This window comes from Lepidochelys kempii, chromosome 6 (assembly GCF_965140265.1).
Source record: "Lepidochelys kempii isolate rLepKem1 chromosome 6, rLepKem1.hap2, whole genome shotgun sequence".
In the NCBI taxonomy this organism is placed as follows: Eukaryota; Metazoa; Chordata; order Testudines; family Cheloniidae; genus Lepidochelys; species Lepidochelys kempii.
Window position 1 is genome coordinate 100,358,094 of NC_133261.1, and position 18,920 is coordinate 100,377,013.

At 47.1% G+C, this 18,920-nt stretch overlaps 1 protein-coding gene across 5 annotated transcripts in view; it reads left to right on the forward strand.

Moving 5' to 3' along the window:
* Positions 1-444: 444 nt before the first annotated feature.
* SPATA7 (spermatogenesis associated 7) overlaps positions 445-18,920 on the forward strand; it is a 77,309-nt gene continuing 58,833 nt past the window's right edge. For 3 of the 5 annotated variants that reach the window (XM_073349366.1, XM_073349368.1, XM_073349367.1), the window contains exon 1: positions 445-582. In XM_073349366.1, coding sequence (XP_073205467.1) covers positions 543-582 — 40 coding nt within the window. In that variant the 5' untranslated portion in view covers positions 445-542. Of the gene's footprint in view, positions 583-1,115; positions 1,328-18,920 lie in introns of those variants that run through there. The other 2 variants (XM_073349369.1, XM_073349370.1) reach the window with 2 other exon arrangements.

Below are 18,920 nucleotides of genomic sequence, written 5' to 3' on the forward strand. Positions count from 1 at the left end.
CTCCTCTCCCCTCCCTTCTCCATCCCCCCTCCCCCTGCCCTCTCCTCTCCCCTCCCTTCTCCATCCCCCCTCCCCCTGCCCTCTCCTCTCCCTGCTCCATCTCCTCTCCCTTGCCTTCTCCATCTCCCTCTTCCTGCCATCTCCCCTCCATGGTCATGTCTGGGCCGGCTGCACCTTCTCCATCCCCCCTCCCCCTGCCCTCTCTTCTCCCCTCCCCTCCCTTCTCCATCCCCCTTTCCCCTGCCCTCTCCTCTCCCTGCTCCATCTCCCCTCCCCTGCCTTCTCCATCCCCCTCTCCTCTCCCTTCGCCACCCCCCGCCCCCGCCCCGGGGCTGCCGGGCCTCGGGACGTAATACTCCCGGCGACGCGACCGGGTCCGTGGTCATAGCAACCCCGCATGCGGCCAGAGCGGCCCCGCCCCGGCTGGGGGGAGGGGCCGCCGCTACTCGCGAGCCGAGAGAAGGGGGCCGGGCCGGGCCGGGCCGGCCGCGCGGGGGCCGGGCCGGGGCTCAGGGAGAGGAGCCTGGGGCCGGGCCAGGAGCATGGGAGTGAGGATGGAGAGCGGCAGCAGGAGGAGCCCAGGTAGCGCGGGGCCTGGCGCCCCGCGGCGGAGGGACGGGGCGGGCCTGCAGGGACTCGCCAAGGGCGAAGCCAGCTGGGCGCGGGGGCGACCTCGGCTGCAGCAACACCTTCGTCACGGGCTGGGGAAGGGGAGGGAGACCGATCGCTCCCAGCATCCATTGCTCTGCCCGCTCCGACAGGGTGGCGGGGGGGAAGCTCCCAGCATGCATCGCTCCACCTGATCTCAGGGGGCAGGCCAGTGGGGGGGGGGGGCGCGCTCTCAGCACCCCTGGCTCCAGCCTGATCCCAGGGGGTGGCCCATAAGAACGGCCGCTCTGTGATCCACCAATGATCCATCGAGTCCAGCATCCTGGCTTCTGACAGAGGCCAGGGCCAGGTGCCCCAGAGGGAATGAAGAGAACAGGGCAATCACCAAGTGATCCCTCCCCTGCCGCTCAGTCCCAGCCTCTGGCAGCCACAGGCTTAGGGACACCCAGAGCATGGGGTTCTGTCCTTGATCATCTGGGCTAACAGGCTCCATGAATGTCTCTAAGGCTACATCTACACTACAGCCCGGCTCCACTCTCTGAGATCAACCCACCAGCGGTCGATTTAGGGGGTCTCGTGAAGACCTGCCAAATCGACAGCAGATCACTGTCCAGTCGACCCCTGTACTCTGCCCCGATGAGAAGAGTAAGGTGAGTCGATGGGAGAGTTTCTCCTGTTGACCCCCCACGGTGTAGACCCTGCGGTAACTTGACCTAAGGTACATCAACTCCAGCTACGTTATTTATGTCGACTTACCACAGTAGTGTAGACATAGCCTTATTCTTTTTTGAACCCAGTTATACTTTTGGCCTCCACACCATCCCCTGGCAATGAGTTCCACAGGTTGATTGTGCATTGTGTGAAGCTTTACTTCCTTTTTTTTAAAAAAAAAAAAACTGCTGCCTATTAATTTCATTGGGTGACCCCTGGTTCTTGTGTTTTGTGAAGGGAATAATAGCATTTCCTTATTCAGTTTCTCCACACCATTCATAATTTTATTGTTATGATACCTCTATCATATCCTCCTCTTTAGTTGCCTCTTGTCCAAGCTGAACAGTCCCAGTCTTTATAATCTCTCCTCAGATGAAGCTGTTCCATACCCCTAATCATTTTTGTTGCCATTCTCTCTACCTTTTCCTATTCTAATCTATCTTTTTGTGTGGGGGTGACCAGCACTGCATGCAGTATTCAAGGTGTTGGCATACCACAGATTTATGTAGTGACATTATGATATTTTCAGTTTACATTAAACACTCATTAGTAGCAACATATTGGTGCCCTTTTTTTATGTTGCTCCTAAGCATGTGTTGCTGTTATGGGGAGTGTCATCTGACCAAAGGCCTATGAAAAGTAAAGGATGTTTTGGAAGGGGAGGGGCAGCCACTTTTTTTGGGGCACGGGGAGGGTGGAGTGGGGAACACCATGTCTGGCAGAGGAACCCTGGGTTTGGCAGGGGAGCCCCCAGTAACAAAATGGATGAGTGAGCTCGGCTGCCGCGGACTTCATGTTCTACCCTGATGAGGGATGTATGGCTGGGGAGGGCACCATGCACAGTCTGTGGGTGTGGGAGGGGCTGGCTCCTTACACTGACACCGGACATGGGAGGGGAAGGGGATAGATCAGTGCCCTGGAGAGGGGGATCCCCCAATCCGCCACTGCGAAACAGCACACCCACACCCTGCCACCAGCATCCAAGATAGAGGGGATAGCTCAGTGCACGGGGGTCCCTGATGCTCCCCCAACCTCTTGCAAGCCAGATGCTGAGGAAGGAGGAGACCTTCCAGCTGCGCTTCTTCTGCTCCCCTGACCCCAACTCACCTTCCCCCCCCCCCCGACAAATGTCCCCTACACATGCTGTCTACGCAGGCTCTGTCAGGCAGGGTAAGTGGACAGGGCTGTGCCCCTGAAGCTGCACTGAAGAGCCAGGGTCAGGAGGGAAGTGGAAAGATGCACCCTGTGAGTACTGGCTCCCTGTTGAACAGACCCCCCCTGTTGACTCCAGCCCCTGAGCTCAGCCCCATCTGCTTTCTCTATGCAGGCTTTGTCAGGCAGGGCAAGTGGATGGGACTGTGTGCCCTGGAGCTGTGCTGAAGGTCCAGGATCGGAAGGGTAGTGGAAAGATGAAGTTTTGTTTATTTGGGGGGGGGCGCGCTGGCGCCAATGCCTCTAAATGCCCCCCCCCCCATCTCCATCCTTGGATGTGATGTCACAACTGTTACTCTTATGTAGCAGCTATGTTGCTGTTACCAAGTGGTAGGGAAAATGTTCATAAGTGGCGGTTGCCACTGCCCATTCAGCAGATGTTTTCGAGTACTATCCATAAGATGCCAAGATCTCTTTCTTGCGTGGTAGCAGCTAATTTAGCCTATCCTTTTGTATGTATAGCTGGGATTATGTTTTCCAATGTGCATTGCTTTGCATTTATCAACAGTGAATTTCATCTGCCGTTTTGGTGCCCAGGCACCCTTTGTCATTCCTTTGTACCTATTCGCAGTCTGCTTTGGACTTCACTATCTTGAGTAGTTTTGTATTCCCTGCAAACTTTGCCACCTCACTGCTACCCCTTTTTCCAGATCATTTACAAATGTTGAACAGCACTGGTCCCAGTACAGATCTCCCTGCTATTTATGTCTGTGCATTTTGAAAACTGACTGTTTATTCCTGCCCTTCACTTCCTGTCTTTTAACCAGCTACTGATCCATGAGAGGACCTTGCCTCTTATCCTATGACAACTTACTTTGCTTAAGAATCTTAGGTGAGGGATCTTGTCAAAAGCTCTCTCAAAGTTCAAGTACACTATATCTACTCAATCACCATTGTCCACATGTTTGTTCCCCCCACCCCCAATAATTCTACTAGGTTGGTGAAGCATGACTTCCTTTTACAAAAGCTGTGTGGACTCTTCTCCAACAAATCATGTTCATCTAGGTGTCTGTTAATTCTGTTCTTTACTACAGTTTCAAACACTATCTGGTTCAGAAGTTAGACTTACCCAGTCTGTAATTGCCAAGATCGCCTCTGGACCTTTTTTAAAAAGTTGGCATTACATTAGCTATCCTCGAGTCATTTAGTACAGAATCTGATTTAAATGATAGGTTATGTATCACAGTTAGTAGTTCTGCAGTTTCATATTTGAGTTCCTTCAGAACTCTTGGGTGAATGCCATCTGGTCTTGGAGACTTATTACTGTTTAATTTATCAATTTGTTGCAAAACCTCCTCTATGGATTCATCAGTCTGGGACAGCTCCTCAGATTTGTCACCTAAAAAGAATAACTCAGGTGTGGGAATCTCCCTCATGTCCTCTGCAATAAAAGCTGATGCAGAGATTTCATTTAGCTTTTCTGCAACAACCTTGTCTTCCTTGAGTGCTCCTTTAGCACCTCAATCATCCAGTGGCGCTACTGACTTTTTTTGGCAGGCCTCCTGCATCTGAAGTACTTAAACAAATTGCTGTTAGTTTGTGTCTTTTGCTAGTTGCTCTTTTTTTGGCCTGCCCTGTCAAGGTTCCTCCCCCACTCTGAACTCTAGGGTACAGATGTGGGGACCTGCATGAAAAACCTCCTAAGCTTATCTTTACCAGCTTAGGTCAAAACTTCCCCAAGGTACAAAATATTCCCCCCCGTTGTCCTTGGACTGGCCGCTACCACCACCAAACTAATACTGGTTACTGGGGAAGAGTTGTTTGGATGCGTCTTTCCCCCCAAAATACTTCCCAAAACCCTGCACCCCACTTCCTGGACAAGGTTTGGTAAAAAGCCTCACCAATTTGCCTACGTGACTACAGACCCAGACCCTTGGATCTTAAGAACAATGAACAATCCTCCCAACACTTGCACCCCCCCTTTCCTGGGAAATGTTGGATAAAAAGCCTCACCAATTTGCATAGGTGACCACAGACCCAAACCCTTGGATCTGAGAACAATGAAAAAGCATTCAGTTTTTTACAAGAAGACTTTTAATAAAAAAATAGAAGTAAATAGAAATAAAGAAATTCCCCCTGTAAAATCAGGATGGTAGATATCTTACAGGGTAATTAGATTCAAAAACATAGAGAACCCCTCTAGGCAAAATCTTAAGTTACAAAACAGATACACAGACAGAAATAGTTATTCTATTCAGCACAATTCTTTTCTCAGCCATTTAAAGAAATCATAATCTAACACATACCTAGCTAGATTACTTACTAAAAGTTCTAAGACTCCATTCCTGTTCTGTCCCTGGCAAGAGCAGCATACAGACAGACACGGACCCTTTGTTTCTCTCCCTCCTCCCAGCTTTTGAAAGTATCTTGTCTCCTCATTGGTCATTTTGGTCAGGTGCCAGCGAGGTTACCTTTAGCTTCTTAACCCTTTACAGGTGAGAGGAGCTTTCCCCTGGCCAGGAGGGATTTCAAAGGGGTTTACCCTTCCCTTTATATTTATGACATGCCCAATTATACTTTTACACTTAACTTGCCAGAGTTTATGCTCTTTTCTGTTTTCCTACCTGTACTTTGTCACCTTCTATCCTCTCCTTTTTATTAGGATATAGAGAATCCCCAGAAATAAATCCTTCCCTAAGGGATGTCTCTGTCCAAACCATGTGGTCCTCCACACTTGTCGGCTTTCCCCCAGCCTTAAGTTTAAAAATTTCTTTACAATCTTTTTAAATTTACATGCCAGCAGTCTGATTCTGTTTTGGTTTAGGTGGAGCCCATCCTCCTGTATAGGTTCCTCTTTTCCCAAAAGATAGGGTGACCATATCTTTCAAAGAAGAAACAAGACCCCACCCTTGCTGTTGCCAGTTGCTGGAACCCTGCCCCCACCCTGTGCCAGGCTGTTGCCCAGTCGCTGGAACCCTGTAGGGGGTCCACATGCTGGAATTCTGCTTTCCCCTACCCAACCCCATCTCCGCTTGCCCCCTCTACACCACACCCAACTTTTTTGACCAAAGTGGTCATTTGTCCTATTTGCTCTTGCCAAGTGAGCAAGAGCAAATAGGACAAAATGCCTCCTTTGGGGGGAGGGGAGAGGAGTTGGGACAGCTGAGATAGGGCTTAAAAAAGGGACTCTCCTGGCCAAAATGGGATGTTTGGTCACCCTACCAAAAGGTTGCCCAGTTACTAAAATGCTCCTCCCTTTACCATTATCTCATCCACATGCTGAGACCTGCAGTTCTGCCTGTCAGAATGGCCTTGCATGTGGAACTGGAAGCATTTCAGAGAATGATATGGAGGTCCTGGACTTTAATCTCTTACCTCACAGCCTAAATTTGGCCTCCAGGATCTGTCTCCTTCCTTTCCTTTTGTCATTGGTACCTACATTTACCACAGTCACCAGCTTTTCCCCAGCAATGCACATAAGTCTCTCTAGCTGTCTTGAGAGATCTGCCACCTTCACATCCAGCAGGGAATTCACCATGTGGTTCTCCCAGTCATCACAAACCCAACTATGTATATTTCTAATAATTGAATCCCCCATTACTATTATTTGTCTCTTCCTAATAACTAGGGTCCCCTCCCCTGGAAGGGTATACTCAGTGCTAGATGATATCCTCAGTTGCAGAAGGGTCCCAACTGACGGACTATTGCCCTCCAGTTCAGTTTGATGTTCTCTTTCCCAAGACTAGCATCCTCTTTAATAGCACAGAGACTGTCAGACAGTGGGTGGGACTGCTCTGTGTCTTGGAAAGTCTTGTCTATGTACCTCTGTCTCCCTTAACTCCCATCATGCATCAGTCCATCCAATCCTAGGGGCAGCCCCATACGGGGAGAGCTGTCAGCATGCATCACTCAGCCCTGATCCCATGGGGCAACTCCCTTGGAGGAGAGCTCACAGAATGTACCACTCCACCTTAATCCCAGAGGGCAGCCCCCTGGGGAGAAGGCTACGAGTATACCTTGCTCCACCCTGATCCCATGGCACAGCCCCGTAGGCAGAGAGCTCCAGCATACCATACCCTAACGTGATTTCATGGAGCTGAAGCATGTTGAAGGGAGTCTGCCAGCTTGAATTCCATTCAGTATCAAAACTGAAGTTAAAAGTAGTTTCAGATAATACTATACTTGCCCCGAGTCCCTTTGTCAATTTTTTTAGCTTTTCAATCACATTTTCCAATTTTTTTTAAATGGCACAAAGGTCCACATAGATCAGATTGCAAAACAGATACCCTAGTGACTGCAATGCATATAAGCAGCTAATGAAATGAAGCATTGTGTGCGCTTAACTTTATGCACTGTGATTAGTTAAGTTGACTGCAAAGGGACTACATCAGCACATAAAGTTCAGTATGCACATAAGTCTTTGCAGGATCAGGGCCTTAGCAGATCTGCTTTATAATAATAAATGTACATGTGTTTTTAATGTTAAAAAGTGCTAATATGGTAAAGATTTGAGTTTCTCACTAATAACCACAGTTTTCAGTGTTCAGACTCTCAGGGTATTATTAATTGTTTATGATGGAAATAAAAATATAACTTGGATTCTGATTCAATTTTCTTGGCTTTGAGGTTTTTGGACAAGTTCTAATTTACAAATAAGAGGCTTTAGAAATTTAAAAATTATTCTTTACATGGATTTAATCCTTTGTGACCTGATCCTGCAAACACTTACGCACATGTTAACTTTACTTCTGAGAATAGTCCCATTGGCATATATGGGACAAAACAAAAGGAGTAAAGTTAAACACATCTATGTTTACAGGATCAGGCCCTAGCTGTTTTTAAAATGCTCAAGATGTTTTTAGATCTAAAACAACAACATGTGCTATTTCCTAGCCATCTTTTGTGACAATTGTAAAATGAGGGTAGTACTAAACCATGGCTACTACACTATTCAGCACCATGCTGAAGTGCCATAGTGATATACAAGTAAGTTCAAGTCAACAGGGATGACATTACATTATCATGCAGTATATCAGTGGTGTCAGTTCAAATCTATGGTGACACTGACAAGATGATTTTTCTGCAGACATTGTTTTGCTATCAAAACCACAGTTTTAATGTGAGTTTTAAGAATACTTAGAAAAATGAAATTTGGTGCAGAAAAATACTATCTGTGCCCAAGATTTTTAGTATTACGTTCTCTATAAGGTACTCTCAAAATGTTTTACCTGCAGATTACTCACTCAGTATAAAGAAGATCCACTTACAGGCTCACTTCCTTCCCAAATCCTCCTCCATCTCTTACGATTGATTCTCAAATAGTTTTCTGTGGGCCCATAAGGATTCTGTGGGGTTCTAGTTGTCCAGAGCTTCAGCTGAGACTAGTAGTCTGTAAGATTTAGTCTTCCATCTGTGCAGTGGTATTTGCATGAGTTACTCCCGCTAGTGTGAGTTTAAGATATGTTACAAGCATGGAACAATTAGACCCTTCTATTTTCTATACAATTTTACACTTATTCCATATATCAAATGGGACTTCTGTTCACGTCAATGGGAATTTTGGGTAGAGATCAAGCTTTAGGATATTGCCTTAGGTTATGTTATATTATTTAGTGGTGTGGAATTCTTCAGGACAATATGATGGAATGTCTTGGCACAGTTCAAACAAGGGTATGGCTTCTTGCCCTATAAAAATGTAAAATAGGGTTGAAATATAGGGTAGTTGGTTCTTTTTCCCCCCAGGATTAATTTGAAAAGAACATGGTTCACTTTTTAAAATTCCAGGTACAGAATTAAACCCAACATTTACTGTACTGATCCCAGAAGCCGGTTAGGTTAGTCACAGATTCGTGTTATTTATGGCCGTATAAGGAATATAATCATCCAAATAAAAATAATTTAAAGCTAGTAGTCTACATTAGGTTCTTTATCTTCCACGGCCTTTGCTGGGCACATTTCTGAGCAGAAATAAAATGGTAGGCTTATTGCTTATCAATGACACACAAGTGTGCCATTACTCTGTTACGGCAACACAGAAATCATTTAATTACCACAAGGATGTTGCTATATTTCTGTAATTTGAATGGGCTTCAAAGTGTACCAAACAAAAATACTTCATTTATTCATAAGTAACACCAGCCCTTTCAGTTCCTTCCATCAGTGTAGATACTGACACTGCTCTGATCTAACTATGAGCTGGAAGGGCATTCAGAGTATTTACATTCAAATATGACCACTTGTGCTGCTTGTGTATCTCTCTGTATAACACTTTGCTAACAAATAGGTTTTAAACTGGAGCAGGACAATCATATCCTAGGACTGTGAGTTTTTGGAGCAATTTTGATTTCTGAAAATGTTCATTGGCCAGTCAGGGCAGTGGAATAATGAATTAGTGATGTTTAAGGGGAAAAAGCAGTCAGAGGCTTAGAAGTAATGTTTTAAAGATAAAGCCATACTTTAGACATAGTCAGGAGAGTTTTCCATTTTGGGGGCAACTCTACCTTAGGCTTCTGTTCAGCAAAACACTTACAAGTGTATTTAATCATGTGAGTAATCCAATCCCAATGCAGCAAAGCACCTAAATTTGTGCTAAAATTAGAGTATGAGTAGTTTCATTGAATTTCAAAGACACTACTAGGGAGACAAGGTGGGTGAGGTAATATCTTTTAGTGGAAACAAAATAAACTACTGACCGGTCCAAGTTAAACATGCGCTTAAGTGCTTTTTGAATTGGGGACCTAAATTATCAAACCATATCCACCATTGCCCCCCATTTCCCATTCAGCTGTTGTGGCAGAGCTCCAACCTTGTCCCCAGGGGGTCCCATGCTTCCAGGTGGTTTATGCTAGCTTTAGAGGCTCTCTGCAACCCTCCACATAGCCCTTCTCTCTCTAGGGCCAGGGATACAGTCTACTGAGCCCTTTTCATCATAAGCCAGCAATGGAGGTTGGTGAGAATTCCCAGTCTCTGTTGCTCCTACAGCCTCATGCCAAAACAGTTTAGCCTCCTGTCCTGACAGGGGCCTGTTTTCCCCTCCCAGGAGGTGTTTCTGTGGTGGTGGGTTGGGGGGAACCTAGGCCCACCCTCTTCTCTGGGTTCCAACCCAGGGACCCTAATGATGGCAGCCAACCTTTTACTGCCAGAATTGCTACATTTCCCTACATTCTTCCCCACAGCTCTCCTGCTTTTCCCTTACCAATGACTTGAGGGTATCTTCATTAACCAGCCCTTCAACCACACTTCCTCTCCTCTAGCTCTCTCTCTCTGCCTGACTTGAATGATCCCTTTTATATTATCAGAGGGGCTTAATTAGAGTCAGGTGGTCACATTAGCTTAATGGCCTCACCTGACTCTTTGCAGGTTAATTGGAGTCAGGTGTTCTCGTTAGCCTGGACCAGCCCCTGCTCTGGTCAGTCAGGGAACAGAAAACTGTTAATCCAGTGCCCAGTATATCTCGACTGTGCTGAACCCAACTGGCCTGGGTCTATCACAATGTGCATTTCCTAAACTGCAGTGAGCCTGGGCTGCTTCAACTCTGCTGTGGATTAAGAGTACATTCAAGTCAGGGGAGGTGTGTTAATGCAGTGAGAACCAGCGCAAGTGCTCATTTAGGACTGAATCCTGTAAAGTGCTTTTTACTCTCTACTCTTACTGAATTGCAGACATTTAGCACCTCACTGAGTCAGGCCTTCAGGTAATGTGCCAGTCACTAGCATGCTAGTGTATACTATGGGGCCTAGTCTACACCTAAAACTTAGGTCAACCTAGCTACATTGCTCAGGGATGTGAAAAATTTACACAGCTGGGAAACATAGTTAAGCCAACCTAAGGCCTGATGCAGACACCACTAGGTCGATGGAAGAAATCTTCTGTCTACCTAGCTACCACTTCTTGGGGAGGGTTGGGGGTAGAGGTGGATTAAAGTGATTGGGAAAACCTTTCTGTTGCTGTAGCAGGCATCATCAGGCTTGTCTATGCTTAGAACACTACAGCGGCACCACTCAGCACTTCAGTATAGACATTGCCTACACTGACAGGAGGAGTTCTTCTGTCGGTGTTGGTAATCCATCTCTCTGAGGCTATGACTACACTAGCACTTTTGTCGGTATAATTTATATGTTTCAGGGATGTGAAAATAAAAACCCTTTGAGCAACATAAGTTACACCAACAGAAGCATCAGTGTGGACAGCACTGTGTCGGAGGGAGCCACTCGTTGGAGGTGGTTTAATTAGGTCGACGGGAGAGCTCTCTCCTGTCTGCGTACAGCAGCTACACGAGTGATCTTACAGTAGCACAGCTGCATTGGTACAGCTGTGCCACTGTAAACTTGCTAGTGTGGATGTGACTTGAAAAGCAGTAGCTGGATTGACAGAAGATGTCTTTCGTTGACCTAGTGCTGTCTACACAGAGACTTAGATCATCTTAACTACGTCGCTCAAGGGTGTGGATTTTTCACACTCCTGAGTGACGTAGTTATGCTGACCTAATTTTCTAATGTAGATCAGGCCTACACTACATGCTACAGTGGCAAAGCTGAGTGCCGTAGCTGTGCCACTGTAGGGTCTGTAGTGTAAAGAAGCTGCTAATGTATTAGGCTATGCCTAAACTGAAAATGCTACAGGATAGACTCTCGCTACAGTGATGGGAGGGGTTCTTCCTGATGACTTAGCGCTGTCTGCGTCGGGGGTTAGGTCAGCATAGCTATGTTTCTGAGGTATGGCTTTCTCACATCCATGAGAGACGTAGCTGTGCCAATGTAAGCTTTCGTTGTAGACCAGCCCTTAGTGCTCCTACACATTGAGGTAGAGCAGTCAGAAGAATGATTACGATTTACTGATGCTTGTGTTCCTGAGGGTATGTCTACATTGGTAGAGTTACGGCACCAGCAGGTACAGCGCCGCTCAGAGAGCACTGAAAGGAAGCCACTGTTGTGTGTTCACACTCTCAGCTGCCTGAGCAATAGCATGTTCACACTTGCGGCACTTGCAGCGGTATTCAGAGCGGTGCAGTCTGGGCAGCTATCCCACAGAGCATCTCTTCCTCTTCTGCCACTAAGAGTTGCAGGAAGGCAGAGGGGGCCCCGAGGCATCCTGGGTCCTGTCCCAATGCCCCGTGATGCATTGCTTCGCATCCCAGCAATCCCTGTGCTTCCATCTACATTTGGCGCCATCTTTCAACAGTTTGTGTACTGCGCCCGCTGCCTCTTCGGTCTGCAGGAATGCATCCCACACTGTTGAGCAATATGGTGCTCACTCTAACACATCATGAGTGGCAGTGGAGTTATTCCTTAAACTACAAAGGCAAGAGGAGTTTGACATTGATCTCGCCATGTGTAGTAGCTGTGACATTAGATTGCTTGTGGCATTCATGGAGGTGCTGACCACAGTGGAATGCCACTTTTGGGCTCGGGAAACAAGCACTGAGTGGTGGGATCACATCGTCATGCATATCTGGGATGATGAGCAGTGGCTGCAGAACTTTCACATGAGGAAAGCCGCATTTATGGGACAGTGTGATGAGCTCGCCCCAGCTCTGCGGCACAAGGACATGAGAATGGGAGCTACCCTGTCGTTGGAGAAGCGCGTGGTAATTGCACTGTGAAAGCTGGCTACTCCAGACTGCTACCGATCGGTTGCTAACCAGCTCAGAGTTGGAAAGTCGACTGTTGAACGTGTATTGACTGAAGAGTGCAGGGCCATTAATCACATCCTGCTCCGAAAGACCATGACTCTGGACAATGTGCGTGACATTGTGGATGGCTTTGCACAAATGGGCTGCCCTAACTGCGGAGGGGGCGATAGATGGCACACATATTCCAATTCTGGCACCAGACCACCTAGCCACCGAGTACACTAATCGGAAGGGGTATTTGTCTATGGTTCTCCAGGCGCTTGTGGATCACTGTGGGCGTTTCACGGACATTAACACAGGCTGGTCCGGAAAGGTGCATGACTCACGCATCTTTCAGAACACTGGCCTGTTCAGGAAGCTGCAAGCAGGGACTTTCTTCACAGACCAGAAGGTCACCAAAGGGGAAGTTGAAATGCCTGTTGTGATCCTGGGAGATCCTGCCTACCCCTTAATGCCATGGTTTATGAAGCCATACACAGGGAACCTTGACAGCAGCAAGGAGCGGTTCAACAAAAGGCTGACCAAGTGCAGAATGACTGTTGCGTGTGCTTGTAGCCATTTAAAGTCCCACAAGCGCTGCCTATATGGGAGGCTGGACCTGGCTGATGACAATATTCCTATGCTTATAGTTGCATGCTGTATGCTCCATAATATTTTTGTGAAGGGAAGGGTGAAAGCTTCACTCACGGCTGGAACGCTGAGGCTCAGCTCCCGGAGGCAGAATTTGAACAGCCAGAGACTAGGGCTATTAGAGGGGTGCAGCACGGGGTCATAAGGATGCTTTGAGGCAGCAATTTGAAGATGAACGGCACTAATATTTTGTTGCTATGCTCTGGAGTGCAGTGCTTGTAATACTAGGAGATGATTGAGATTGGTGCATGTGATGCACTGTGAAGGTTTAAGAAAATTGCCTGTTGCTTTGCAGGGCTCTGTTTGCTTTAAATTATTGGAATAAAGATTGCTTTCAAACCAAACAATTCTCTTATTAAGAAACAACAACCAGAGAAGAGAGAGAAACAGAAAAACACATCAGCACTGTGGGGAATGGGGGAAGGAAGGGTCCCAGGAGGAGTGGGGGTCCAGGGACAGTTAAAGATTTGTGTATGTCCAGGTATCATATGCAGCATTGTCCTTTGGAGTACAGTGCAGCAGGTACTGTACTTCAGCAGGGCTAAACTGCAGAGGGATGGGTGCTGAGTGCAGAGGCTACTGGGAGTCTGCAGCGCTGGACTGTGACGAGGAAGGAGTGGAATGAAGCAGGTACAGGCTGGAGCCAGGAGGTTGATAAGAGTGTATTGGTGGTCTCTGCGGGGGTGCATGGGAAAGAGTTTTGTGACAGCGGCTGCCGGGGAGGGCAGGTGCAGAGCTGCTTGGTTTGCAGTGCTCGTAGTGCCTGGAGCGTGTCCACTTGGCACTCCATAATGTTTAAGAGCCGCTCTGGGGCTTCGTCCTGGCGTGCCATATTCTCCTTTCGGTCCCTCTTCTCACTGTCCCACCATTCCTTCAGTTCTTGTTTTTTGGCTGCAGAGTGCATCATGACATCACGCAGGAAGTCCTCTTTAGTTCTTCGTGGCCGCTTTCTAATTCTGCGCAGCCGTTCAGCCGGCGATAACAAAGAGGGAGGCTGGACTCCAAAGGTCATATCTGTGAAGCCAAAATGTAACATTTTAAAGAAGCAGTATTGTTTGCAACACACACACCACTGATTCAGTGATTTAAAGCACAGCCGCTATTCACATACTTGTCACTAACTGGCTGACCCCAGGCAAGCACACATGAGCCACAAGATCCTAAAAATGGTGAGTAACCACAGGGGTAGGGGAAATCAGTGTTCCAGGACTGTACTGTATACTTGGCATGTGGCTCTTGGGGAGAGCCAGCACTGTAGGGGGGGGCTTATAATCATTCCTGTCCCCACATTTTCCACTGGCTGTGTTCATTATGGAAGAAATCTCGCTGCTGAGGGTGAGCAGGGACAAGGGAAGGTCTTTTCCAAGACTACACCTTCCGCCCTAGCCCTTATGCAGCTTGCCTCTGTGCAGCAATGGTGTCCAGCCCCCCACCCCTCAGTGACAGCAGAGTGGTGCGGGAGCGTTACCCTTCATGGGGCAAGAAACGAGGCAGCTCTGCCAAAGAACCTGTGGCAGCAGATTGCCCAGTATCTCCATGAGAGTTTTGAGGAGATCTCTGAGGCAGATTCCCATGAAGTGAGGGAGTCAATCAGCACCCTCTTCCACCTCTCAGACTAGGCATGTGGTTGTACATGCATCATACAGACTCAAGCCTGCTTTCTGCAACCGTCCTGCCCCCAACAACTCCCTTCAGCGATTCCCAAAGTCAAAGCCACTTACCAGGGGCCTCCTCTCCTGTTTGTGCTTCGCCAAGCTCCGACAGCTGTGACTGGCTAGCCTCCTCCGGGGTAGAGAAGAGCTCCTGGCTGCATGCATCTCTGACCTCCAAGTCATCCTCTGCCTCTGGGTCCCCCTCCTCCTCCACATCCTCTTCCAAGATTTCCTCTTCCTGGCTCGGTCCACTCTCAACTGGCATGCGAGCCACCGAAGTATCCACAGTGGCCTTTGCAGTGGAGGTGGGGTCGCCACCACATATCGCATCCAGCTCTTTGTAGAACCGGCAGCTCATGGGCGCAGCACTGGAGCGGCAGTTTGCCTCCCACGCCTTGTGGTAGGCGTTCCGGAGCTCCTTCACTTTGACCCTGCACTGCAGCGTGTCCTGGTCTTGGCCCCTTTCTGTCATACATTGTGAAATCTGTCTGTAGGTATCAAAATTCCTACAGCTGGAGCACAGCTGGGACTGGACAGCCTCCTCTCCCCAAATGCTGATGAGGTCCAGCAGCTTAGCATTGCTGCAAGCGGGGGATCACCTGGTGCATGGAGCAGGCATGGTCACCTGGAAAAAGGCGCTGAGACCTCTGCATGCGTCATTGAGCAAACAGGAAGGGGATTTTCAAAATTCCAAAGGAATTTACAGGAATTTACAACTTCCCCAGTCAGCGAACTAAAGCTTTTAATTAGGAAAAAAATTGTAATGAATTTTTTCAAGATTTGCTGATTTCATATAAAAAAGACTCTTTTGGTGTCCTTTTGTTTGAGTCAGTTTAACACAGGGGCGGGCAAACTTTTTGGCCTGAGGGCCGCATCAGGTTTCTGAAACTGTATGGCAGGCTGGTTAGGGGAGGCTGTGCTTCCCCAAACAGCCAGGCGTGGCCCAGCACCCACCCCCTATCAGACTCCCCCTGCTTCTCACCCCCTAACAGCGCCCCCAGGAGTCCTGCCCCATCCAACCCCCCCGTTCCCTGATGGCCCCCTGGGACCCCTGCTCCATCCACACACATCCCCTGCTCTCTGTCCCCTGACCACCCCTGGAACCTCCATCCCTAACTGCCCCCTGCCGCCCCATCCAACCACCCCTTCTCCCTGTCCCCTGACCGTGCCCGGAACCCCCACCCTGACTGCCCCCTGCCGCCCCATCCAATCTCTCCTCTCATTCCTGACGGTCCCCCTCCACCAGGATCCCTGCCGCCATTCAACCCCCATGTTCCCCACCCTCTGACCGCCTCAACCCCTATCCACACCCCCGGCCCCTGACCACCCTCCGAACTCCCCTGTCCTCTGTCCAACGCCTCCTGCTCCCTGCCCCTTGCTGTGCTGCCTGGAGCACCGGTGGCTGGCGGCGCAGTGGCATCACAACAGACGGCTGCGCCACGCAGCACAGAGCACTGGGTCAGGCCGGGCTCTGCAGCTGCGCTGCCCAGGAGCTCACAGCCCTGCCGCCCAGAGCCTTGCGCCGGCTGCACAGTGAGCTGAGGCTGCGGGGGAGGGGGACAAGTGGGAGGGGGGCCAGAGCTCAGGGGCCAGGCAGGAGGGTCCCGCGGGCCATAGTTTGCCCACCTCTGGTTTAACACAAGGTTATTTCATTCATCATATTACTTTCTAATCAATCAATCAATCAGTTAGTGTTATTTTGCTTTTTGTTTGGGATTTTTTTTTAACTGTAAAACATAAATATCTTTCAGTTTGTTCATTTTACATTGTTTATGCAATGTGTTAGTAGGTTATTTGTCTTGGAGCACTGAGAGAACTAGCACACTGTTGGGCATTAGTAGTAGATGTAAAGAAGAGCTTCCTGCATGTAATTCAGCATGCCTATTAATAGTACCTGTCTAGTTAATGGACTACATAGCGTTACCATGGTACATATGGCAGACACTGATATCTGTTGTAGGAAGCACATCACTTTCATAACATTCCAGTTTTACATCCACTGTAGTTGATTACATGCAAAATTCAAACACAGCAAAATTGGAATTTCATTTTAAATGCATATTATTGAATTTTTTTGGTATTGAATATGTTTTGTTCAAAAAGTCTAGGAAATTACAAGAACTCTCATCCGGCAAACACCGCTCATCTCATATTAAATTATAAAGTTAACTGCATTAAAGTCAGATTAATGATCAAATCTTTGTCACATCAAAGTCAATGGGCGTTTTGTCACTGACTTCACTGAGACCAGAATTTGGTCCAGGATGCTTGTATTCAGTTTGCATAAACAAAAAAAATCATAGATAAGACCACTATGTGCTCAATTTTGCCTTTGATTTTAAAAACAGTTTTTGTAGCTTCAAAAGTAGGTGCAGGCTCTTTTCACTTTGCTTCCCATAGGACAGCCACAAACAAGCCTAGTACCTAATTTTCAAATGAAATGGAGCTTTTTCAAAGCTGTCATTGCATCTGGCTGGCTCTTAAAGTGAATGATTACAAAATGGCATGTAGGAGTTGAATAATCCCTCAGGAGACCACAAAACCTTGCAGACTTCTTCTATGCATGTGTCCCATGTTTTTCTAAATGATAAAGTGAAATCATCATGCTAGTATAAGTAGAAGTGGTAAACTCCTGGGCTTACATCTTGCTTATTAAGGCCATGTCTACACTACCACTTATGTTAGCAAAACTTTTGTCTCTCAGGGGTGTGAAAAAACATCCCCTCTTGGTGACATAAATTTCGCTAGCATAAGCGCTCTTGTGCACTGCACTATGTCAGTGGGAGAGCGTCTCATGCCTACATAGCTACTGCAACTCATTGAGCTGGTTTTATTTTGTCAACTGGAGAACTCTCTCCCCTCAGCATATGCAGCTACACGAGTGCTCTTACAGCGGCACAGCTGTACTGAGTGCCACTGTAAACTTGTAAGTGTAGACATGGCCTAAGTTTCAGGACAATACAAATTTTTGTGGACAATTTATAAATCCTATTATAGGGCCTGAGTTTGAAATGCTGACCGACCCTTAATTATTGTAGTAGTCAGATACACGTTACTCTGTCCCTTCAGCATTCCTTCTCAAAAACAGATTCCGGGACAAATTCTTTCCACTTTATTCACTCAAGTAGTCCTATTGAAGACCTTGGGATTGGGAATGTGAAGGCTCAGCCCTAGGTTTGTGAGGTCCTGTGCAAGATACTTGAGAAGAGGTTGGATTGGTCTGTTAGAATTCTGTAATCTCTCTTTCATATAGGAGGTAGAAGGAAAGGATTTCAACAGCTGGTAGATGATGATGGATCAGGGGGATGGAGAAGACCTGGGGTCCATATTTATCTTTCAAGGTTGTGGAGGGAATCAATGAAGGTGGCTGTACTTGCCAAGATGAACACTAACAAAGATGCACTGCTCCCCTTCCCACTCCCATAAAGTACAGGGCCGTATCAGCCATTCAGTTAGCACATGGCTAGGATTAGCCTACAGTCTATGGGGAGAGTGTATACAAGTCTATATGCCTGCTCCTGTTCCTTGTCAGAAGTATTCCATGAAGCACTGTGCTATAATGACCACTTTGGAGCACTGCAGAAACCAATTCAAAAAATTCCATCATATCGAAGGAACAAAGACCTAAATGTGCAGTTATAGGAAAGAATAAGTGTCAGAAGGTTCAATGGCAGGAAGGGGGATTTAAATCACTAAATTTTAAGAAAATGACTTAAATCATGATGAAGCTCGTAAAAATAATTTGATAATCTGTGCTAATGCAACTTTAGATTTCAAAATGTAATTGTAGATGGGAATCATCCAGCGAGGGTGTCTCTGGAGGGATCCCACTAGCATCTGTTCTTGGCCTAGTGCCATTCAGTATCTTTATCCATGTTGTGGAAGGAAATATAAAATCATTTCTGGTAAAGTTTTCAGGTGGCATAATAAGTGGTGGAATGGCAAATAATAATTGTGGGGACAGGCAAGTTATACAGAGTGATCTGGATTGCATGGTAAACTGGGCTCACTTGAACAAATTTGTGTTTTAATACAGCCAAATGAAAGGTCATATATACATCTTGGAACAAAGAATGTGGGTCAGACATGGGGTGGGGGGGACGTACTGTATTTTGGAAATCAGACATTCAAGAAAGAATGTAGGGATCATTTTAGATTATCATCTGTACATGATTTACTAGTGCACTGTGGTGGCTAAGGAAGCATATTAAATCTTTGGATAGGTAAACAGGGGATATCAAATAGACGTAGGGATGTGTTATTTACCAGTGCATATGGCATTAATGAGACCATTACTGGAATATCATGTCTCGTACTGTGTCCCATTCTGGTTCCACTATTTGGAAATAATGCAGAAAAGAGCTTTGAGAATGATTTGCGGCCTGGAGAATCTGCCTTACAGTAAGAGATTAAGCCCAGTCTGTTTGATTTGTGCAAGATAAGGTTAAGAGGGAGTCTATCATGATGTATATAAATGTGTACCCAGGGAAAAGATTCTGATAATAAAGTGCTCTTTACTTTAGCAGACAAAGGCA